This window comes from Elgaria multicarinata, chromosome 9 (genome assembly GCF_023053635.1).
Source record: "Elgaria multicarinata webbii isolate HBS135686 ecotype San Diego chromosome 9, rElgMul1.1.pri, whole genome shotgun sequence".
In the NCBI taxonomy this organism is placed as follows: domain Eukaryota; kingdom Metazoa; phylum Chordata; class Lepidosauria; order Squamata; family Anguidae; genus Elgaria; species Elgaria multicarinata.
Window position 1 is genome coordinate 60,719,239 of NC_086179.1, and position 25,745 is coordinate 60,744,983.

Below are 25,745 nucleotides of genomic sequence, written 5' to 3' on the forward strand. Positions count from 1 at the left end.
CAGTGTAAAAATTCAGCACACTGTTAATTCTAGCTGCTTGAGATATTCTTCAAACTTTGCAGCAAAGCAACGAAGAGGAGGATGGTGCAAAAGGAGGAGGAGGAGGAGGAGCTGCAGCAAGGAAGGGGGAGGCTAAGAGCAGGAATGAAAAATACTCCTCCATGAAATTTCACAGCCCAGTACTTTCAATCTCTGCTCGTACAGGTTGTTTATTGCATAAAACTCTTGAGTGTTCCATTTTCTACAGTCAAGTGTCTTTTGAGGCATCTAAATGTGAATAATACATCTATAGCATAAGAGTTTATTTGTATAGCACAGGGTGCCAGCCAGCTGCTGCATATGAGTGATTCCTCTTGAATTTTATTATTTTAAGGTGAAGAGGATTTAGCAGACATATCCCAGTTACCAGAAAAAGACACAGTCTTTGAACAATACTAATCAATTCCAGCTTTTGCCCTTTGATGTGTTAATATTTCTAAAAGAATCAGCCATATGGGAGATGTTAGTTAAGTCCAGTTGAGATAAGTAATAGAATCTTAGTATAAATAAGAGATTATTCAGCTTCAATTTAGTCCATATATTTGATGCTTAAAATTCTTGTGAACGTTCTGCATGTGCAAGTGTTTTGTATAAATCATCAAACGTACCTTTGTTTATTTAAAAGGTTCAAAACATAAGATAAAGGCTGCAGTCCTATACACACTTACCTGAAAGCAATGGGACTTACGTCTGAGTAGATATGTTTAGGATTCTGCTGTAAATGTTCTGAAATAAGATTATTACAAACATGTTCTAAAAGTGATAAAATATGAATAAAAGGGGGAATACTTTAAATTTGACATCACTGCCCTATTTTTACTTTTCAACAAGCAATCATGGTGGTGATTATTTTGCCAAGTAAAGTGGCAGTGGGTGTGATATAGAATAATCTTTATTTAAAGGAGCTGGACAGCAAAGGCCTTTCCAAGAAAGAATGCTGAATTAGCACAAACAAAGCTTGGATCAAACCTGCTAAACCCACCAAGTATCAGCGGTGATGATTCCATTGTGTAGATATATTTAAGAACTGGAAAGGCATAACTCTGCCATACTGATACCAACTGGTAGTTATTTTATGACTAGCTCAATGATGGGTTAGGGATTTGCAGAGAAAGAGGGTGTGTATTTCAAGGACCCCTGAGCAAAGGAGAAATAGTGTGTGCAGTGACATTTGGATAAACACCCCCCACCCCCGGCCATGGCATCACTATTGGTAAGTGCTCTCTAAATCCCCCACAACCTAGTTTTAAGAGGTCATTTTATGCCTAATTGCAATATCATCCCCAAACTGGATCATTTTACTATTGCCCCCAAAGGAGTAAATAGCAACCATTAACTTACATAGGAGAAAGCAAAGAGGTGAAGTACTGGAATCTGGTCTGAAACTCTTCTCTGCCTTAACCTCAGCCATGAATAATCAAGCCTGCTTCTATTTACATCTGAATAATCTGGTCCTGGGTTCTGTTTCTTAGGTCATAGCTAGACTAAGCCTATATCCCGGGATCATCCCTGTGCATCTAAATGACACACAGGGGATCCCGGGAGCAGACAGGGACGACCCCTCCATTTGCCTGGGATAATCCTTAGGTCTAGCTAAGGCCTTAGTCACATTACAGTGGGGTAGATACCTTGGGAATGGTCATATCTATCACTGTGTTTGCATGTAATTAATATAATAGACCATATTGATGTGGCCAGCTGTTTCTTGGGCATCAGGGACTGTAGGATTGCTTCCCTTACAGCTGTTGTAACTGCTGAAACAAACAGAAAAGGAGTTAGGAGGGAAATGTCATCTGAAAATTAGACAATGTCAATTTCGACTGAAGATACAGGGTTGAGGGAAACTGCAGTTAGAATAACTGCGGGCCGCTGATGGCACATATCTGGGTTTGTTTGTTTTTAAAGGAATGATATAAAATCTATGAAAAGATTCCATGTGTACAGTTTTCTGAAAAAAAATACCCTTTAAAGTGCAAGCAAACTCTTGAAAACAAAACTGAACAGATGGGATTAGGTGAGAGAATTGTAAAATTTAATATTTGCAATAAGGTTCACATGACTCTGCCAAAGATACACATTTTATATTCTGTTTATTTCAGTGTGAGATTTAAGTGCATGAATAAATCTCTCATATTGAAACATGCATTGGCTGGGCTATACTAGTAGTTTGGGGAAAAATATGTAGTTGCATGACATTTATTTATGTATTTAATCAAACATTTCTCTACCACCCTTTAATAGAAATTCTTGGGCAATTTGCATAAAGAATAAGTGTTTATTTGTGAAATAATTACAGTGAAGTCTTACCTCATTCTTTGCATTCAGGTATGGATTCCTAAATACAAAATAGACACCTTAAAATAGCTGAAAGTTGCACAAATGAATTTAAGTTGATACTTTTGTTAGGAACTACTTGCAAATGTGGTCTCAAATGGCTTTTTCCTGAGTAGAAAGCAGATCAGACATAATAGTTTTCTACTTTCTTCTTGTTATATGATATTGGGCGGCTCATCTAAACCAAGCAGGATATCCCAATATGAAAGTGGTATGAAAGCGGTATATAAAAGGCAGGAGCCACACTACTGCTTTATAGTGGTATTGAGGTGCACTGACAACTGTTGGGGCCCATGACACATGCCATACACCACTTCATAGTGTTATATCCTGCTTGGTGTAGATGTGTAATGGGCCTCAACAGTTGTCAGTGCACCTCAATACCATTATAAAGCAGTAGTGTAAATCCTGCAGTGCACTTCAGTACCACTATAAAGCAGTAGTGTGGCTCCTGCCTTTTATATACTACTTTCATACCACTTTCATAGTGGAATATCCTGTTTGGTGTAGATGAGCCCACAGTTGAGATTAGTGATGCCACCAGGCTCAGATGTATAAACTGAAAGAGCTTGTAATGCCTCAGCAATAAACATTGCAACCCTGGAATTCTGGAGAAGAATTGTCTTGTCTGTCCTCCTGACCAGCATTCTCCAAGTCCCCTGCAACTTGATCTTCTCAATCTCTTTTCCTCTCCCACTCCACTTACGGGGCAGTATCCAATGCGCCACTACCGCTAAGTTAAATTATATTGTGCTAACGTAAACAGCCTCTAGTACAATGCCAGTTGCTCTTGCTGATGCAACGGATTTACCCAGAAAACCTGTTGCGCGAGCAAGCACTATTGGCATTGCAGTAAAGATTGCTTATGCTAGCTTAATGTGATGTAAATTAGCAGCAGTGTCACATTGGATTTTCCCAAGTATGTTTATGCTACCACAATGTAATTTACATTAGTGGTAATGTTGCATTGGATACTGCCCACTGAGCTGATGTTGAGGCAGCATTCTGATAGCAGCAGCAATCTACCCTGTGGACTTCTCTAAATGAGCAATTTATAGCATGTTCATGACTGGCCACTGTGGGTCATTTTTACAGTGTCGTGAACTTCCTGCATGGCTCCTGCTCCTTCCCCCGGTTATTCCATTTTAAAAACTACCCTTGGATATCCCAATTCTTCTGTAGTAGCTTGTGATTTCCTGTGTGCAGCTGAATTTGTGCTACAAAATACCCATTCAATACTACGAGCACTGAGAGGAGGGGAAGTTTTCAATTACAGACCACGCGGTCCCTCCTCTCGTTCCATGTGATTCAGCTCATTACAGTTGTTCAACAGAAGCAAGAAGCAAAGCACTGGAAAGTGAACATGATTTATGTTCAATCTTTAGACCTGTGACAAGCCCCAGCAAAAGTGAAGATAGGAAAGAAAGTCTCTCCCTTCCTCCCATCTCCAATGCAGACTTGGAAATATGGCAAGCTACTTCCTTAGCTTTGGGGAATATGAGTAGGGGGGCAATGGGAGGGAGAGGAGGTTCACCCATCATTAGCTCATGTATAATAATAATAATAACAACAACAACAACAACAACAACAACAACAACAACAATAATAATAATAGTACAATTCTGCACACTTAAAATACGTAAATGCCATAATGAACTATGCTAGATAGTGATCAACGTTTGTTTGGCCTTCAGCTATTTTATCCAGAGTAATAACTAAAATGTGGTTAAGGGTTCTTGTAGCAGAAAGCAGCAACGGTGCCAACTGCATAGACAAATAGAATTTCTGATTCCCAGCATGTTTTATACACCAGTCTTCAGCAATATATAAATTGCTTTGGAAAGGTGTGACAGTTAAACTTCTTTGCCCATTTGGTACAATACATTCTTCTTTTTGCATGTATTTTTCAGGCCCTTACAGTGTTAAGCCAGTACAACTGAAACATTATAAAGCTAGTCACTAAGACTTTTTTTTTTTGTCTTCACAGCTGTTACTGTTGCTTTCCCCCCTTTATATTTCCCCCCACAGCTGTTAGATCTCCTTTCTTGCATCCTTTCCATTACTAATATATCTGAAATTATTGGCAATGTTTTTCATTTATCCTTTCTGAATTACAGTGTCCTCGTATTCGTGCCTCACATTTAACGTTCAGTCTTTTCTTTGTATTTTCTTCATCATTAGCATGTTCATTCATTGATATCACCATTATGAAACAATGCCAATTATGGAATCTCTTTCAGTAAATTTGTAAAATATTTGTAAAATAATATATGATATATACTCTTCATTCTCTTTACTCTAATAATGAAAAACACACACAAATTAAAATGAGCTTTTTGAAAACAATGAAGCTTTCCATATATTGTGTCCAACATTAGTACCCTTTTTACAAAAGATGGCATTGCTTTATCTAAAAGATTTTAGAGCACTTACATGTTTTTATTAATATATATGATGGATTTGGCATATCAGTATTGAAATAATATATTCACATTTCAAACAAGTTTGAAGAGCATAGAATTATCCATTTTACCAGTTACTAATGAATACTAAACTATTCTTTTCAATTAAAATTGTGAACATTATCCTGCTAATGTTAAAATCTTTACCATTGATCAAGTCTTGCTGATTTCAAATGGGAAGAGTTAAGTCTAGGCTTAAATCTTCTGTTGAAATTGATGGTACTTAAGGGTGCTTACATGTGGCTGGATTGTGCCCTGTGATTTTAATTACCCTGATAATCACTGAGTAGACCAACATATCGTCTTGATAGGAAAGGGAAATTTAAACAAAGAACAAAGCAACATGCTTACCTTTTAATGTTGTCATCTTCAGTGAATATAGTTTTGAAATGGGAGACCTTGTCAATACAGCGAGAAAGGCAGTGTCTGATGAAGAAGAATAGCTAACATTAGGCAGATGGAAAGTACTGCAGAAGAAGTGGGGACCCTATGACAGTGAGACTGCATTTATTTTCATCTTGGTACTTCAGATGGGGAAATGAAATGATTAGGTCTGCCTTACAGTTTAAGTCAACTAAAAGAAGAAGAAAGAAAAATGAGCTTTTCGATAATAAAGAGTACATGTTATGTCTCCTTCAAACACCTGTCTAACCTTTTATTTAAGTGCCACCATTTATCAAGTTCTGTTTACAGTGTAAAGACTTTAATGTAGAGCTTATCATTGGGATGCTTTGATACTTAATCCTTCTAAAGCTGGTCTTTGAAATGCCTTTATAATGATAAGGTTTGCAAAAGTGGCAGGTTCTCTGTCTCATCTTACTTAAAGGCTTAGATAAAAGAGACGAATACCTTGCAGAGGATATTTTATATCCTTCACATAGAGCTTTCCCCCTCATTATAACACCCTCTAAGTGTAACGCAATATGAAGCCACAAGTGTTTGAAAGTTTAGCATAAGAAAACAACCTTATTTCTAACGATATTTATTGGGAAGCAGTGGAACAATATGGAATCTCATTTGTCAAGTTACACATGTAAGTGATGTAAATGTAATTCTAGGATAGAATCATAGAATAGTAGAGTTGGAAGGGGTCTATAAGGCCATCAAGTCCAACCCCCTGCTCATTGCAGGATACCATCCTCAGATATAGTTATATTTGTTGAAAATGAGAATTGTTTATGTTTAGAAAAATCAGGTTGCTGTAAAGTAGACATTGCTCCCTTAAATACAATCTGGGCTGGTTCCAGGCTTGAGGGGGGCTCTAGGCAAAACACCTAGGTGGTCCCCCTCTTCTACTGATTTGCAGGAGTGCTCCAAGCTGTCACCATTTTAAGCTTCCCTCATGCCAGAGATGTAGGGTTGCTCTGAAATATTGTGGAGAATTGAAATCACAGCTAGACACAACCACTTGGTGTTGGTCAGAGCATTTAAAAATCATTTTATTCATTTTTTAATCATTTCTTAGCCACCTTTCAAAACCATCGTCTTCCCAAGGCAGCATATTGCATAAAAGCAATACAAACGTCCATCTCTATGGCTTCTACCTTACTAACATTTTCCAGAGGGGTAGCCATGTTAGCCTGTTGCAGCATAAACAACAAAGAGTCTTGTGGCACCATAACAAATTTATTATGGCATAAGCTTTCATGGACACAGCCCACTTCATCAGACGCACGAAGTGTCAACGTCAAGTTGGCAAATTGATGTACTCATGATGGGGGCAATTTTATGCAGTGAGGTCAGTGGGAATGGAATCACAGAAAGTAACGACAGTGTTCATGATCTTAACAGTGGCCATTCACAAAATATCCCAATGCAGTGATGTTACCACCCAACAACATTTTGTGAATAACCACTGCCTCTTCTATATGCATTTATATGTGTATATAAATTTGCTAACTTGACATTAACACTTCACACATCTGAAATGTGGATGGTGTCTTAAAAGCTTATGCTCTCTTCCTGTCCTCAAAGCCTGTGCTACTCAAACTCTGTGTTGAATTAAAGTAAGAACACAAGGCAGAGAAGAATGAGAGAGAAATAGAGAACACTACAGTGATGTGGGCACTGAGCTCAGGAAAGCAAAAGCAATGATAGTCCAGTTAGCACAAAGTCCAGGAGATGGCTCTACTTCTGAAAACCTTCTTGAAGGATGGGTTAACCTGGGGATCAATTGGGATGGTTGTTATCAACATACTGTGCTTGTGGATTTCTAGAATAACCTGGATAGTCACAGCTGGGAACAGACTACCAGCACAATCCTCTATATGTTTATTCAGAAGTAAGTCCTACTCAGTGGAGGCTGGTGGCTCTGATGTCAGTGGGGAGGGGGGGTTTCAGTCAGAACCAGCCAGAATTCTAAAGGAGCTATCTAATGAGCTAGAACTCTAAAGGAACACCTTGGATAGCTTATTTAGAGATCTGATTGGGTCTGACTGAAACCTGGAGCAGATTTACTTTCCCCACTGACATCAGAGCCACCAGCCTCCACTGATCCTACTATGTCTGACTGGTAAGATGTGGGTGGAACTGTAGCCTAAATTAACTTGATCCAGCATAGCAGTATTCATTTGCCATATAATAGCATCAATATTTATTTTGTTATAAAATTATGTTACTGTCAAATGAGTAATGCATGTTTGCTGCTGCGGCTGCTTTGTTACAGTGCTCGGTGTCCTGTGGAAAGGGTTTAAAGGACCGCGAAATATACTGTGTCAACAATGTCCAAATTAAACTAGGGGATGAGGCGTGCAAACATTTAAGGAAACCTCGAAGCCACAAAGCTTGCAGAGCTGTCAGATGTCCCGAATGGAAGGCCAACAGATGGACTGAGGTATTTCCGTCTTACTTTCATGTGGTACTACAGCTTATGCAGTACAGTAGAGAAAAGGTTCTATGTTCCTCATTAAAGACCCATCTTTCTGGTGCACCAAAATTCAGCTCTACTGGGTATGGGCCAGTCTGCTGTCTACTACTAAGTAGGGCCTGTTCAGAAGACACCTTAAACGATGGCTTTAGCCAGGCTGTGTTCAGAGGACACCTTGAACCATAGCTTTAACACAGTAAATAAGCCTTTTTGCTTTATTCACCATGGTTAAAGCCGTTGTTTAAGGAGTCTTCTGAATAGGGCCTTAGTCTCACATATGGCAGCTCACCAGACGCTAGATAATCCAGCTGTTCTACCTTGTCCCCTATGCTTTTTAATGCCTTAATCAGGGCAGGCAATGCCCGAGATTCTGGGGGCCAATTTCTCCCTCCTCACACCCCACTGGTGACGTACCCCTGCCGCACACCACTATGTTTCTTTGTCAGTGCTGTGGCAAATTCAGCAGTGGCAGGGACTAAGGCACAAAAGGCCGGGTGGGGACGCATGTAGCCGACAAGCCCTCTGCCCCATGTAGCCCACCTCCGATCTACATGAAGCCACTGAAGGAAATCATCTGGAGGTTTGAGCTAAGGGGGAGGAAGAGGCTCCTCAAATAGAGATACAAAAGTGGACAAACCAAAGGACTATAAAAGCACTAATATTGTATAAGCACAAAAGTACAAGAGTCAATGTCAGCTAGTAATGACAAGGAGATAATGGGGCATCAGTGCATCACATGTGCGCCCTCAATATACAAGCAATCACATGATCAAGAATGCTTTGTACATATCAAATACACCGCATAGCTAAACATGAAGACTTCAACTTACATTTCAGCATCTGTTCTCCTTCAGAATAATAGGGCAATTATTTTTTATTTTATTTGTTGTCTGTTATGGATAGCAGCCAAGCTTAATCCTACCAATTCCTGTGTTCTGAAATCTTCAAAAATTGGGTGATAAAAATGCTCCAATGAAGTTATATGCCAAGGCTGTGTTGCTCCAGGGGAATAATATCCCAAGAGTATTCGAAGCAATATATAATGTGGAGCTAAAAGGCTGTATGCTTGAAAGAAGAGATCCATGGCTGTTCCATAAAGTATGGAGATGACACATAACTCTACCTCTGATTTCTACGAACTATTCCCAAGGAAGCTGGGGAAATCTAGAATAGGTGTCTGGATTCAATTTTGGAATGGTTTACTGTCGGTGGGGAATTTGGAAATACTAAGAGGAAATTTTTTTTTTACACTAAAATGAAGACATGTACACGTTGCATCCCACCATGACCGCTAGCCATGTGTGATGGCCCGTAAGGGAATTGATAAACCTCCTAGGAAGTTCTGTTTTCTGAGTCTGCAAAACACAGGGACGTTCCAGCTTTAGAGAAACCACAAGTCATGGTTGTGAGCATGTATTGTGGGATCACAAGGGGTGCAGGCTTGTATTAACATCTGAATAGCAATTGAGCAAGTTTTCTGTTTATTCCCATCCTCCACATAGCATTCACGTAACTGACAAGATGAGAATTATTCACAGGCTGATTTTATTTTATTCTCTCTCTTTCTCTCTCTCTCTCTCTCTCTCTCTCTCACACACACACACACACACACACACACACACACACACACACACACAAACACAAGATTGCTTTCAAGAAGCTTCATCTTACTACTGCCAATGTTTTCCAGACTTCAGAAATGACTGTATCATATTTAATCACTATTATTTGCTCTGCCCCTTTGCTGCATCTTAGTTTCTTTTCTTTTCTTTTCTTAAGCTTCTGCAGCCTTTTAATGTAATTCTCCATGGCACCTTTCCTAACATGTGGGCTTTTTAAAGAGGCAGAATATATGACCTTCTAGAATGTGAGGGGGGAGGGGAAGGAAAGACGTACCACAACTTGTTTTGATTAACTTTATTTGAAAATCACAGATGTAAAGCTGGAGCATCTATTCTCCAGACTTATTTGTATCATAACTATTAACTTCATGATGATCTCTATGTAAAGTTGAAAGGAAAGCAGATCCTTTATGTATGTTTTGCATTGTAGTCATCTCCATCAGTGGCATATGCTGACGCAAGATACACCCCTCCATAGAATGCTAATTAATTTCACAGCTATATTAACACAAGCAATGTGGTGCATTAAAAATGATGCTGTACAATGGTTCAGGACATAACCTTGGCTGCACTGCATTAGACATAGGGATGACATTTTAATTATGTTTTAAGAAGATTAAAATAAGATTGGCCAGGGTGATGATGATGTTGGCCTGCGCAACCTGTGGCCCATCAAAACGATCACAGCGCATGAGCTATGTACTGTGGCATCCTAGGTGTATGACAACCCCTGCAGACCCTGAAATCATGAGGTACCCCCAAAGGCCATGGGGCAGTACATGACTCCTCCAGCAATAGCTCCTATTTACATGCTTCCAGAAAGGACTGGAGCTACTGTCACACCATGCCTACCCTCTAGTCCTACCTCAGCCAGGTGCCCCAGAAGGACGGCATGGTGGATGGTATCGAAGGCCACTGAAAGGTCCAAGAAAACTAACAAAGTTGCACTTCCCCCATCCAATACCCATCATAGTTTTTGTGAACCGCCCAGAGAGCTTCGGCTATTGGCCGGTATAAAAATGTAATAAATAAATAAATAAATAAATAAATAAAAGTTTTGACCCCTGGAGCACTCTTTTTGTTGTTCAGACCCCAACTTTATAACAACTGAATCACTGAGTTGACCGTGTGGTCATGCAGCTCAGCACCCCATCTCATTGCAGTATATTAATATTTGTAAACCTCATTCTTGACATTAATGTAGACATTCAGCATTGACCAATCTTATAGGTTTCCCATTCTTAACTGTGGGACAAATAGAAATTGTCCGTTTTTTTCTATGGAAGCCCCTGGCATTTTTGCTTTCTTTAGGGTCCCCCAATTTGTTCTACTGCTTAGATTTGGTTCCTTTGTGTAATATATTTATCTTTCTGTTTCATATTGTCCCCAGTGGATGAAGAGACTCTTCAGAGTGGTGTGGATGACCAGTGTTTCTACCACATAATGACTAATTTGAATGCATTGTGGTAGGATCCATGGGGAACTGCATCAAGTACAAAAGCCACAATTGTATTCTAAATAGTCAACAGGGCTGGGATACTTCCACTTCCATCATGCAAAATCATTTAAAATATATATATTCAGAAAATACTTTCCAGGATGTATCCAGATTGAATTATTTTCTAGCACTTATTTAATATTCCATCCTGTAAGTCACTGTTCAAGTACACGAAGAATTAAATATTTCTCAAAGTGAAACACGTACATAACCTTTTTTGGGGGGGAAAGATTTTGGATTTTATTCTTCATTATTTTCTTTCTTTCTTTCCTACTGAAGGTGTAATATTATTACTCATTGTGATGTCAGACAAATATATAGATTTTTTCACATTAGATTTTTTAAAACACACACACACACACACACACACACACGATAATATGATTATTCTGTACAGCGCCATGAAAATTGATGGCGCTTTATAAATAATAATAATAATAATAATAATAATAATAATAATTAAAAAGTGGTAATACTAATGCAATCCCATAGCAAAACAATATAAAGTCTGAACTATATCAGTTGCTTGCAGTAGTAGGGTGACCATATGAAAAGGAGGACAGGGCTCCTGTATTTTTAACAGTTGCATAGAAAAGGAAATTTCAGCAGGCATCATTTGTATATATGGAGAATCTGATGAAATTCAGTCTTCATCACAACAGTTAAAGATGCAGGAGCTATACTAGAGTGACCAGGTTTAAAAGAGGGCAGTGCACCTGCAGCTTTAACTGTTGTGATGAAGAGGAAATTTCACCAGTTTCCTCATATATACAAATAACACCTGCTGAAATTTCCTTTTCAATACAGCTGTTAAAGATACAGGAACCCTGTCCTCCTTTTCATATGGTCACCCTATACAGTAGTGTTAACACTGCTTTTTAAAATTGCAATCCTTTAACCACTGACTTGAGATGGAAGTCTCCTTGGACTCAGTGGGACTTACTTCTCAGAAGACATACATATGAATGTTGTGTTAGTGGCTACTAAAAAGATAAACAGTGCAGTGTCTACTCAGAAGTAAGTCCCATTGCATTAAATGAGGCTTACTCTCAGGTAAGTGTGTATAAGATTCAAGCTTGAGTCCTTTCCTCTCTTTCCCTTTCTCTTTCTTTGAAAGTGTATGTATGTATCTATTTATTTCAGTGTTCTGCAACCTGTGGGGAAGGCATTCAACATCGCAGTGTTTACTGTAGGCTGAGAGGCAGCGGCCGAGTTAATGAAGTGATGTGCAATCATCTTACCGAACCACCTCGTCAGAGATTGTGTTGGCTGGCTGCCTGTGCACGCTACGAGTGGTTGGCTGATGAATGGCAGGATGTAAGTATGCTCAAGAACTTTGGATCCAGGTCGAGATTATTTAAACCAGTTAAAGGTATCTTCAGATCCAGCTACAAATATGAAGTATACATATCTAGTTTAAAAAATCTTTCCAAATGGAAAATTTCCATAATTAATTCACTCATTCTAAACAATTGACAGTTTTGCTTTAAAAACACACACCAATCATGTAATTTGCTATGCTGGGTTTTCCTTAAGGACTTGGAATGGTTTTGAATCTCATGATGATACAAAGTGAACAGGAAGTGATTTTGATTCACACTTCTTTGTTTCTCTGCAGCCTAGTTAGGTGTTCGTAAATCCTAAGCATGGAGGGCAGATGGGAATATATACTCTGCCCCTCCATCTCCAACTTCCTTGTGTTGATAGGGAAGGTCTGAAGAGAGACTATACTAGGGTGACCATATGGAAAGGAGGACAGGGCTCCTGTATCTTTAACAGTTGTATAGAAAAGGGAATTTCAGCAGGTGTTATTTGTATGCATGCAGCACCTGGTGAAATTCCCTCTTCATCACAATAGTTAAAGCTACAAGTGACAAGATACAACAGAGGGCAAGGCTCCTGCAGCTTTAACTGTTGTGAAGAACAGGGAATTTCACCAGGTGCTGCATGCTTACAAATGACACTTGCTGAAATCCTGCTTTCAATACAACTGTTAAAGATACAGGAGTCCTGTCCTCCTTTTCATAAGTCACCCTAGGCTATGCCATATTTGGCTAAACACATTTACAGTGCTCTGTGCAATCAGAAATGGTTGCAGCATCTCTTCAAATCTTCCTGATCAACTAAAGGAAGTTGAGGTAGGAGAAGCAGAGTGCATGCAACTATCTCCCCTCCACAGGATTTTCAAATGCCTTGAAAAGGTCTTGCATCTCAGTCTTCTGTGAAGTGAACATATCATGGGTTGTATCCAGTGTTAATCTAACAAGCCCCATTCATTTCAATGGGTCTTCTCTAGGTAGAACTAACAGTTGACACAACCCTATATTTCCCCAGTTAGGAAACACATTCAGGGACAGCTGGAACAGCTCTCCACCAAGGAAGACATGAAACATATAACTTGCATGAGATCATCCACCTGAAATTCAAGTATTATTCTTTCTTTATCATTAACCATGTCACATTCAGTTTTATACCTGCTTTTCCACAACAGTTATGAACATAAGAAGGCCATGCTGGCTCAAATCAAGGTTCCATCTTGTCCAGTACTGTTCACCCGGAGGCCAACCAGCTGAACGTAGGAAGCCCACAAGAAAGTAATGAATGCAATAGCACTCTCCTAGCCATGTTCCCCAGCAACTGGTGTACATAGCCATATTTCCTCTGTATTGGAACTAATGTATAACTACCATGACTAGTAGCCATTGAAAGCCTTATCTTCTAGGAATTTGTCTAATCCCCTTCTCAGCCATCCAAATTGGTGTCCATCACTACATCTTGTGGTAATGAATCCCATAGTTCCATGTGAACAAGTATTTCCTTTTATCTGTCCTGAATCTCTCAGCAATCAGATTCATAGGATGTCTCCAGGTTCCAATATTCTGAGAGACAGTGAAAAATGTCTTCCTATCTGCTTTCTCCATACCATGCATAATTTTGAACACCTTGAATACCTCTGAATGATGCCCTCATGCACAGCTACGTAATCATCTTGAGTGGCTCCAGAATGACTTACTCCAAAGTAATCCCACTGAGATTGGTTTCTCTGGGAAAAGTGGCTTCAGAAATGTAGCTTTTCTTCCTTAAAAGAAAGGGCTAGATTTGTTCTTGTCATCTTCAGTGTTCCCCATCATGTCGCAAAAAAGAAACACACCGGAAAGTGAAGTGCGTGAATGAAAACAGGGTCAAAGTGAATGAAAGGCTCTGTGATCCTGCTACAAAACCTCCATCCAGCAAAAGATGCAGAGTGGCTGCCTGTAAATACATTGTGATTACAGTTGACTCATCACAGGTAAATGTATCCATTTATGGTGAAGCCATTTATTTTCTGCTTGAAAACAGCATAGAAATGTCTAGTGTTCAGGAGTACAAGTAATCTCCCCCACCAACAGTTCAATTGTTTTGTTCTTGAATGATCTCAACTGACTTCAATTCAGTTTACTTATAACCCTCGGGAGCTGCTTCACAGTGCTGCATTTTCCACTGTGGAGACTGGTCTACCTTTTTGTGTTGAAAAAGTTGTGTATTTCATTGCACGTACTCTGAACACAAAACCATAAGGAGTGTGTTCTTGACTGTATGTGAATGAATCAGGAAGTCAATGATGATGTCAGTGTTATAAGTTGGATTCAAAGGTGCCCTTTCATTTGTAGAAGGGACTGAGCTCCTTCCATTCACAAAAACATATGGATCCAGTGGGGATTCTGTGAAGGGAATTGGAGGAAGGACAGATCCACTGGTTTGGATCCAGAATTTCATAGCTGAATTCTGCTCAAATAATGGGTTTATCTTGGGTCTCCCCCTTCCTCCTGTAGCCCCTTGCACACTTTCCAAGTTGTTCCAGAGGGTCTTCCAATTCTTTGGGGCAGATTTTGTTTTGAGGTACAGATGATTGCATGGGAAAAGGGGAACTGAGACTTGAAAGTAATCCATTCGGTGGACAGAATGCTTACAGAAATCTGGACCCAATCCAATATGAGAAAATGCTCTCGGTATGGTTAGCACAATGACAACAGGTCATGTGACAAGGAATTGTAGAAGATGACAGACGGCAACCAAGGTGTTCCTTTTTTCTAGGTAGCTTTGGTCTATGTTGGACCTTCTATATGGGGCACTCCTTTCCAGAGATTTCAGCACAATCTCTCAGGCTTGTGACACATGAGGACCTTGTGGTCTTCTGTGTGGCAGCATCATAACAGTTGTTCTTTCCCTTTCTGAATGCCAACAGCCCTGTCTACTACTCAATTAAGCAGTAGTGCTTGAATGTAAGCCTGTTAAAGTTCATTGCCCCTAGTGGATCATGCAGGGCAATGATCCCAGGGGTGGGCAGCTGCAAATGTTGTTGCACTGCAACTCCTATCAGCCTTAACTAGCATGGTCAATGGTGAAGGATGATGGGAGCTGCAGCCCAACATCATCTGGAAGGTCACACGTTGCCCACCCCTGCCTTATCCTATGCATCTTTACTCAGACATAAGTTCAATGGGACATACTTCAGAGTAAGTGTACACAGGAATGCAACCGAAGCCAATTAATAGTTTGGCTTCCTTGGTAAATATTCTGGCTTTCATTGGTTGATCATTGGGCTCTTAGAAACTACCCCACACATGCAGAGTGTAGAATAACATCAGATAACTCTGCTAGGCTTTTTCCTTTTCAAACACCTCCATGGATCACAACTGTGCAATTTTCAGAATTTCTGCTTCAATAACACACCAGTTTGCTATTGCAGCTCTGACCTTTAGTGAGTGACTGTTCACTCACTAAATGTTCCACAACTGTATAGATTCACCTGCTACAATCCTATATCCACTTCATTGGGACTAGGTCCATTGAAAGTAAATATGTGTAGGACAAGGGTGTAAGTACCATAAACATTAATGTTTATGTTCATTTTTGTGACAGTAGCTTATCATTTTAGTGTCCAGCTGGTTGTTATCTTGAGTACCGGCAGAAGATCACATACTGTGTTGAAGCCCATGATGCTTGGAACAGCGTTGCCTACGGCCTTCGAGCAGTAGCATACCAGGATTGCCCGCTGGTGCCATCCCCATTGATTCAAAAATGCCATGTGAAGTCTTGTCTACATGCTGCAGCTTGGAAAGTAGGAAAATGGAGTCAGGTGAGTATAGATAAGCAAGATAACTAAGGTGCTGCACTCCAGAACAAAATAGAGGCAGCAATTATTATCTGCTTGATATAAGTTGGGAAGCTTGATCTAAATGACCTCACAGGGTTTCTTCCAACTCAGTGATTCTATTAATGTAAGGTTGGAACCTGGACAATAGGAAGACTGCTTGAATAGGTGAAACTTCTTGGGCAAGTTTAGCCTGGCAGATTCCCTACTATGAGGACCTCTGCCTTAGTCACAAATTGTGCTTCCTTACAAACAACAAACAGGCATGGGTCAAATCACAGGAGGATTCCTCTAGCAAAACAGTAAGGCTCAGATGCTTCATAAGGCAATACAGGACCAGGACAATGTGAGGCATTTTTGCTAGTCCCAGACACATCATCCTCCCCATCTAGATTTGGTCCTGAAAGATGTAAGCAAGCACAATTTGTGACCTGGCCAACATTGCATCTGATCATGGGGCACATCAGTGAAGACATGAATCTTAGCTTCCAATCTCCTGGCTTTATGGAGCTTGAGTCAACATGAGATAGCCTTAACACTGGTCTTAAACTGCCAGGTCTTTTTATCAATGATTTAAAGAAAAGGGCAGAAGTGAGGTGGCAGGCTGGATGGGGACCTCTCACAGGTTGCATCTGCTCCATGCTTCAGATGACTGCTGAGGGGTTGATGCATGTAACAGCTTTATGGTCTTTTCAGTTAACTCTGTGATCTTTGTTTAGTGCTCAGTGCCTTGTGGAATGGGGACAAAAGAAAGAAGAGTAGAATGCATGACACAAAATGGTTTATCCAGTGACTTGTGTCCATCACATTTAAAACCTACAGCTAGACGAATATGTCACACAAAAGATTGTAAGTACTGGCCTGAAAAAAAGGGGGGGCATAAAATGGAATGCTTCATTCATGAAAATATCATAACAGCACATTTATTTTCAGGTGAGATGATAACCAGCTGCAAAGAAATCCAGATTAGAAAAAAGATCCAGAACGATGGTGAATTCTTGCTTAATGTTAAGGGGAAAATGATAAAGGTATTGCTGCTGTCTTTATTGAGGTGGGGTTATAAAATAAAACCTTCTTTATCTAAAATAACTAAGTTCCTGCTGTCTTTATTTTGTAGATTTATTGTTCAGACATGTCGCTAGAAAATCCCAAAGAATATTTAACGTTGGCTAAAGGGGAAGCAGATAACTTTTCAGAAGTATATGGATACCGGTACTGTGATGTTGTTGGTTTTTTAAAAAAATTAAACTCTTTTGTTGTTCTGTAGATATAATCATGTGCTGGTTGGAGAATTGTATGCCTATTTACAAATACATGCCTAGTTCTGAATTATCATTGTAGAATCTAGGAACAGAAGGTTAAATCTGTTTCCTATCTGTACCATAGATTCGTAAGGTGCCTTCTTCCAGGGAGGAAAGAACCAGATTGGTGGCAGGGCAGCTGCAAAATGCCACAGCTGGCTCCATGTGTCCCACAGCCAAGCTACACATTACATTATTCCATTAAAAAAAAGTGCCTAAGCCAGCCATTTTTATTATGAAGAAAAAGCAGCTGCAAGGTCCTGATATGGAATATCTTCTGATCCCAGTCAAGTGAGACTCTGCAACAATTTCCTGCTGTAAATCACCCCTTCCCAGCTATTATTTGCCTTTAAAGAAGCAAATAGTGGTTGTGAACAGGGAATCATGATGGGGGAAGAAGCCACTGTGGTTTCTCCCCCCACGCATTTGCATACTCCCTTGCATGTAGCCCGGGTTGGTGCGTCGTCCGAACCAGGGTCTGGTGCAGCGGACGTAGCTTGGTCCCTGCCCTGTAACCTCTGCTGCATGTCATGTTGCATGCTCAGTTTGGACAACACGGCAACCCATGCTGCAGTGTGGGGAATTATACAAATGGTGGTCATGCATATAGCACATGCAATGGCTTCTTACCCCATCAGGATCATCCAAACCAGTCAGTAAGAAAATAGCACCTTTGGGGATAAACATCCTGGGTGTGGGGGGGTAGTTTTAAGTAGGAAAGTGGTGCAGGAAACACATTCTGATTTAGGCCCTTGCAACTGCTTTGTCTTCAAAACCAACGTGGCTGGTTTAAGGATGTCATTCTAAAAATGTATGAATAATGTAATATGTAGTTTGCCGTTTACTTGCACTTCAGGGGAACCCAGCATTACAAAGATGCTCCTGAATTCCGTCTTAAGCTGAGAAGGAATTCTAGTGTCAATGCGTTTGCAGAGCGGGATTCTAGCCCACTCTGGAAATGCTATGATGATGTCTGACATGGCTAGTAGGTGGTGAGAACATCTGCCTGTTTGCAATGCTGCAGGCTCAGGACATGCCAGGCAGCTACTAGAGAAGCTTGAGGTATCCCCAGAATGCTCTAAGAAGTCCATCTTACCTGCCCTGATTGTATCTGATATAGTTAGCTCTGCTGGACATCACTAGGGCATGTAAGGCAGCTGTCTGGAGTGATAATACTTTGCATGCTCCACACGGAGCATGTGCAAAGAGCCCACCAACTTACCTAGAGCAGACTGCAGAATCCATTCCAGTTTCTGTAATCTACACTGTCATTTGGCCCATGCTCTACCAAAATCATGTGGATTGGAACCACTCAGTTTGGCTCACTCCCAAGCATTGCATCTCTCCTGGCCCTGCACAGCTAAAGTTAATCAAGTCTAAATACATACATATTATATATATTTCAATGGGACAGTTAGGGACATGCTTACCCCATTCTCCTTGAAATCAATAGGACTGAAAGATGTTTAACTTGGCTGGTGTGTGCACTGGTTTTAGCTGCATGTCTGTAGATACTCTGGGGAGCGTAAAATAATCTCATTATTTTCACCCTTTTCAAGTGTTGAATATGGAGCAGCATTGTGATGCAGTGTATTACCAAAAATAGCAAAGTAAAAACTAAGAGATGTTTATTCGTAGGCTGCAAAATCCATACGAGTGTCCATTTAATGGAAGTCGACGTCAAGACTGCATGTGCAGAAATGACTACCCTGCAGCTGGCTACACCATTTTTAGAAAAATAAGAATTGATCTCAGTTCTTTGGAAATCAAAAGTGAGTCTACATAATAATAGTACAAGTTACACAAAATACTGAATGATTGTTACAATTGCAAATTGCATGTCCAATAGTGCCATTTAGGAAGAACATTCTTTTTCTATCTACCCTGCCATGGTAAACTAATACACTGAAAGTGATATGAGATGAAACAAAAATGATTGTCAGTTGCTTTTGATCTGCGATAATGTTTTCACAGAGGACAGATCTACACCAAGCAGGATATAACACTTTGAAAGCAGTTTGAAAATGGTATATGGAATGTGTCCCAGGCTAGAACAGTTGTTAATACAGTTATAAAGCAGTAGTGTAGATCCTGCCATAGTTTTCATCACTATTTGTTGCTGTTATCAAGGGGTTAACATGTATGTATGACCTCACCATGAAGCTGTGTATCACCTTTCCCCAACCTGGTGCCTTCCAGAAGTTTGGGAGTACAACTCCAGACATTCCAGATCAATGGCCATGCTGGGGCCATTGTGAGTTGAAGTCAAAAACTTCTGGAAGGCACCAGATTGGAGAAGACAACTATACTGTTGTCATCACATGTTGTGGTAGGGGCAAACTCAGTGTGATGACAGATATCTGTGAATAGCTCTCTGGTCTCTTTAAATTTCTGCAAAAATTATGCAGATCCAGACTATGGGCAGTTTCCAACTATGTCATGACATTAGTGCAGATGATGTTGCGCTAGCAGAAACTAGGTTCTGAACTATGCCAACTAAAGTTATATTTGCATATGTATGGTTACGCAACCGGTTTTTCATAACTCTTGGGCAATGCTTTGAGCAATGCTTGTGCAACTGTTGTGCAATTGCTTTGCGCTATTGTGCAACCACTTGCACATTCCGCTTGTAAAACACATTGTGCAATATGTTAGGCAGCCTTTTGTGCAACTGCTCACCCGAGTGTTGCACAATGGAAAGATCCACCAAAGCTCTGCTAGCGCTATTTAGGTTTGCGGAATGTCACTGTTGGATAGGGTGACCAACTGTCAGGATTTCCCCGGATTTGTCCTGGTTTTTGTTCTTTCCATGGCGTCAGGGGGGATTTTCTATAATTTTCAATAATGTCCTGGAATGACACACCTTCCTCTTTAAGGCTGCCATTAGCATGGCAGGAGGGAATGACATGCTTTCTTGAGTCACATCATTCCCCCACCCCGAGCATCAATTGAGGTCTTAAAGGGGAAAGTGCGTCATTCGTGGACATTATAGAAAAGGTCCCAATTGGAGTGGGTGGTGGTGGTGCAGAATGAAATCCTTTCCCCTCCTCCTCTCCAATCGGGTTCATTAAGGTGTGTGTGGGGGAAATAACGTACTTTCTGTAGGACTCAGAAAGCTGCTTTCCCCTCCACACACTAGGTGTCCTCTTTTTTGGTTTCCCAAATATGGTTACCCTACTGTTGGATACTGTCCTATGGTGCAAGAGGAAGGGAGCAGGTGTGATCTTCTTAGTGGGGCATTCTGGCAGCTTCGGAAGGGCAATTTTCATTGGGAAGCCAGCAGGGGTAAAGGCTCAAACTCCCCCTGCACTGTAGTCCTGATGGGGATCTCTCCCAAACACAGCCCCATGGCTGCTGTTTGTAAAAGTTTGAAGAAACCTGAGAGTTATTCATTCATCTCCACTGTCATGTCTACTGGGATAAAAGGACAATTTGGGGGAGGACACAGCATGGGAAAGGGAAAGTTTTTAATCAAGACGAATTACGGGGAGTGGGAAGAGAAGGAAGGGAGGCTGCAATTGAATGGGCTGGCCCCGCAGGAAGCATTTGGCCCACAGCTGCTGCTGGTTTCCCCCCAACCACATGTTCTATTAGAAAGGGAATAGTGTACACACCGTACAAGGAATTCCTGTGTGTATGTGGAATGTCCCCCTTCAGAGAATGTGGAATGTCCCTGTGCACACATGGATTTGTATCGATTTGAGCAGTGTCCCTCTGCTAATTAAGGTTAATTAAACCTATTTCACTTGCAATAACAAGATTTCACATCTCCTTTCTAGCTACCGACTTCCGCTTTGCTCACATCATACTTGGGAAGCCCGTTCCTTTTGCCACAGCTGGAGACTGCTATAGTGCGGCTAGGTGCCCACAGGTACACGGTGCCAGTAGGGTGGGGGAGGGGCTGTTTTGTATCAACTGTACTTTCAATATGTGAAGTATTTCACAGAAACTGTTTTGATAGCAAAATGATGGTCTTGTGCCTTGTGTTTACAACACAACACTGCCCTCTTGTGATCCCACAACTTCCCTTCAGCAATTCTGCTTTTGGCTAGAGTCATACAGTATACATTTCCCAGTGCCATATGACAGGGAGATTGCGCAGTATTGCGTTATCCCATGATTGGCTCCAGGAAACAGGTTTTACAACTGCTGGTAGTGTTTCAAAAGTCTATCAAGCCAAGCTGCAAGAAAAAAAGTACAAAATTTGTTTTTTATACCCATCATTAAATATGGATCTGACTACATGGTGCCATATTCAGTAAATAGCTTTGCCCCAGGGGACTGACAGAGAAAATTCACCATGTGGTGGCTTTCTTGCTGTTAGAAATTATGTTTTTTAATTATCTACCAATATTACTAGCTGTTTATTATTATGGTTACACTTTGGATTCATCAATTTGCCTGTGAAAATGTATGTTCCCAAAAATTTAGAAGTTTGTTGGTAGATTACATGTGGGCCAGCAAAGCCCTCCCATGTACAGATCCATCACAGAATGGGGTAAACGCCACCACACATATCCACAGCTATTTTCTCACTATCTTAGCCTGTTGATCAGAAATTACTGTGGTAGAGATAGAAGAAACTGGTGTGTTCATGAGTACACAAGCATACCACAATCAGTTCTCTCAATAACTATCATCTCTCTCTCTAGCCTTAATGTGAAATATCTTTTAGTTGTATTTCTTCGAGAGAAATACAGTGTGATAACATCATATGATATAATATTAGCAATATTTGTTAGACACACCCTATAGTTGATCTACACACTTTGCTTTCGTTGACAGGGACAGTTTGGCATCAATTTGGCAGGGACTGGACTGAGGCTGTCCCCTACGGTGAAATGGATTGCTCAGGGAAATTATGCGACTGTTCAGATACATAAATCTCGAGTAAGTCATTGTTGCCCAAAATATTTGTTCTATTTGGTGGTAGGATGCTGGCTCCATCTGAGTTGATAATTAGTAAGGAATCCTTCAGGAAACCTTCAGTGAGAAGTGGAAAGAGTTAAGTGCACAACAGAAGAAGCGATACACATGTCATTTCAGACAGCGTTTTAAACAAGATAACAAAGGCCCTTTCTACATTGGTGTTTCCCCTCAGGATCATCCCTATACATCCAAATAATGCACAGGGGATCCCAGGAGCAGGGAGGGATGATCCCTCAATTTTTCAGGGATAACTGAGACCTCAGTTATCCCAGTCCCCCCCCCCCCCGATCCCAGGAAGATCTCGGGGACTGCGGGTGGTGTGGGTGCCTGTCCCGGCTTCTTTCCTCCTCCCCACAAGTAGCAGGGGTCAGCAGAGGGAAGGAGCTGTGCCGGGGGGGGGGAGTCCAGGACATTGGGGGTGGGGTGGGGAGTGGGGTCAGGGCTTTTTTTAACATACTTTTTCACTCCAGCGCAAGTGTGCTCCAGCGCTGTATTTTTTTGAAAAAAATGGCGGCTGCTATGGGCGCAACATCCTTCTTCCCTTCTGGGATGTCATGCTTCCATATAGAAATCTGGGGATGATCCCGGAAGCAGGTAAGTCTGGGATCACCCCCCCTCCCTCCCCAAAGGCCTTGAAGTATAGAAAGGGCCAAAGAGACGGGCATGGCAAGTCTGAAAGAAACAAACCTTTTTAAAGTGGGGGACGACAACCTGGAACTACCTGGCAGGTGATACAGAAGAGATGATGACCTGCAGGGAACGTGTGCTTTTCCCCAACAGAGAGGTGCCTGTGTTTCCAAAACACGTACACATGTATGTTCTCTGTGTTATGTGCAGAGCCTCTCTGAGAAGGAAGGTGCATCAGTATGCAAATATCAGTGAATTCAAACATACTGATGCAGATTTAGATTTATAGCTCATACAAGAAGGTGAATATCGGCCAGAAATAAATGACATACAGACCGAGGGAAGCAAGAAATCCAGAGAAAATAGACACACACTGTTGTTCTTTTTTTCTTGAGTTTGTACCTAATATGCCGGGTTAAGACATTCTCATTTCTCTAAGTATTTTATGTATGTAGGTATTTTAAGTGCATCTCATGCTTCTGTGTTGTTTATGTGGTTTTATTTGCTGCCTCGTATAATGATATTGATGTTATTGTTTTATTGTAAACCAACACCACCCAGAAATCTATTTAAAATGTTTTTACTTACTAAATGTATGAATATGTGGTTAGTTTTACATCAAGCTGCAAGGGGAAAAAATATAAAACTACGTTTTTTCACCCATCACTAAATATAGATCCAAACATATGATGCCAGTAGTTTCAGTAGACATCTTTTCCAGAGGGAAATTACAGTGAGGATTCACATATGGTGGCTTTTTTACTGTGAGAAATTATGGTTTTTAACTATCTACCGATATTACTAGCTGTTTGTGTTAAATGTATTGCACTATATTGTATGTTTACACTTTGGATTCATCAATTTGTCTATGAAAATGTATGTCCCCAAAATTTAGCAGCCTGATAGTAGTTCACATTTGTGCTAGCAATGCCCTTCCATTGATAGATCTGTGAAGTAACTGCTGCACACAGATCCACAGCTATTTTCTCGCTGTGTTACATTACTCTGGGCTGCTTCCCTTACTCTGGGACACATTTCAGCAGCGAGATGACACACTAGTAAATTTGAAAGATGGCATTGTCATGAATGTGCTAAGTTTATTTTCCCTCTTGGATAAAGCTGGAATAGGCCAAAGTTTCTGATGAGTTTAAGAAAATAATGGCACAACCAAGGTATTATTGATTTATTTTCTTTTAACAGCCAATCCCTGAATCGTTTCACAAACTGGTTTTAAATATCTATTCAGGTTCAAAAGCAAATTGCCACTTAGTAAGGGAAGCTATTTGAAAAATTTACTCCCAAAGACTCCTTGGACATGCAGAAATGGTTCTTTGGATACCACAAAACATCTGCAGTTACTGTTGTTGTTGTTATACTGTTGTTATAGAGTGCATGGACTTAATCCATTTCAGTCACTTTACATAAATTGTTATACTTGTGGTTTCCCATTAAATGATTTTCTGTTCTTTTCAGGATGATACTAAAATATATGGAAGATGTGGAGGATTCTGTGGGAAATGTATGCCTAATGGACACACTGCTCTCCAACTTCAAATGCAATAAAAATAATAATCAGTGACTTTTTCCCCATAAGGATCATATTGAAGGTGCTGTTATTATCTCAGTTCTTTCAGCTTTGTAATGTTAATTTACTCAGAACTCATCCTCCTATGCTTTCAGTGTTAATATAAGGGTTCCAAACCATTGCTCCCACCTCCAGAAGGGTTGCTATCTAGATTTAGTCATATTTACAGTCGAACCAGTGAAATCAATGGGATTTGAAACACACATCCCACTGACTTCAACGGGTCTACTCTGAGGATGACAAAATCTGCATCCAACCCAAACTGTACTCCTAATGTTTTGAGTGTACATGTAAAACTGTAAAGAGCGAACATGGCAAACATGTTTACAAACACATGTAGCATACAAATACATTTATTGGAGACTGGTGGTTCTGATGTCAGTAGGGTGATGAATCCGCTCCGGGTTTCAGTCAGACCCGTCAGAACTCTAAAAGAACTATCCAAGGTGCTTCTTGCCAGCTTCCACTGAATACTTTTCTCAGAGAACCAGGATTGCCTGCAACTCCCTAGCACTTTTTGCACGGTGTTTACATCCTAATCTGGTGCATTTTCATTTAACCATCTGTACAGTCCCTAAGTGCAAAAGGACTCTACATGTCTAAGCTTTGTATGGGAGGACCCAGACTCTGCAAAATGCAAGGCTCCAACCTGCATGTACCAGCTGTATATATACACAGTTTGTATGTGCACAGAGCCCATACAGACAATTAAGGGATTGCATAGAGATCAGAAGTCATGAATTGCCATTGAGCACCCCGCTACACACATTTACTGTATATGTGATGCCTGTGTGAAGGGTGCTCCTGTCATGTGCACTTCATGGCTGCTGACCTTCATTTCCCCACACCAGAGTAATAATAATTTTTGAAAACCTTTAAGCTGGCTCTTTGTAGAACACTTAATGAAATAACTAGGTTCCAGTCCTTCTACTGTAAGAACCAGTATCCACACTTGCTAGCTTGTCTTGATAATTTACATTAAAAAGTAAGAAAGGAAAGAGGGTGTTGAAATGTACAATGTGCAGCACAATCGTAAGAATATTTATTCAGATTTAAGTCCCCCTAAATTCAATGGGATTTATTCTCCATTATGTTTATTTGGAGTTTATTTGACTTTGTAAAACCTGTCAGGCATTATATGTTTGTCCCTAGATCTTTCTCAGACTGGTGCATAATCAATATACTTTCTGCTGATACAGTAACTTTTTATTGCACTCCTCTGATTCATTTTCATCATATTTTGTTTCATCAAATAGAAACAGCAGCTTAGCTGCAGTAATTGCCTTGAAACATACCTAACGAAGTTAACTTTTGTTGTGGGTACAAGGTAATAACAAGGAAATGGGCA

General features: G+C 40.5%; 1 protein-coding gene across 1 annotated transcript in view; it reads left to right on the plus strand.

The window, feature by feature from the left end:
* ADAMTS20 (ADAM metallopeptidase with thrombospondin type 1 motif 20) overlaps positions 1-24,489 on the plus strand; it is a 94,327-nt gene extending 69,838 nt beyond the window's left edge. The window contains exons 29-39 of the mRNA XM_063133983.1: positions 7,501-7,668; positions 11,965-12,138; positions 13,940-14,110; positions 15,740-15,940; positions 16,675-16,804; positions 16,889-16,983; positions 17,073-17,167; positions 18,895-19,028; positions 21,036-21,127; positions 22,042-22,146; positions 24,286-24,489. Coding sequence (XP_062990053.1) covers positions 7,501-7,668; positions 11,965-12,138; positions 13,940-14,110; positions 15,740-15,940; positions 16,675-16,804; positions 16,889-16,983; positions 17,073-17,167; positions 18,895-19,028; positions 21,036-21,127; positions 22,042-22,146; positions 24,286-24,375 — 1,455 coding nt within the window. The 3' untranslated portion in view covers positions 24,376-24,489. The remainder of the gene's footprint in view (positions 1-7,500; positions 7,669-11,964; positions 12,139-13,939; positions 14,111-15,739; positions 15,941-16,674; positions 16,805-16,888; positions 16,984-17,072; positions 17,168-18,894; positions 19,029-21,035; positions 21,128-22,041; positions 22,147-24,285) is intronic.
* The last annotated feature ends 1,256 nt before the right edge of the window (positions 24,490-25,745 follow it).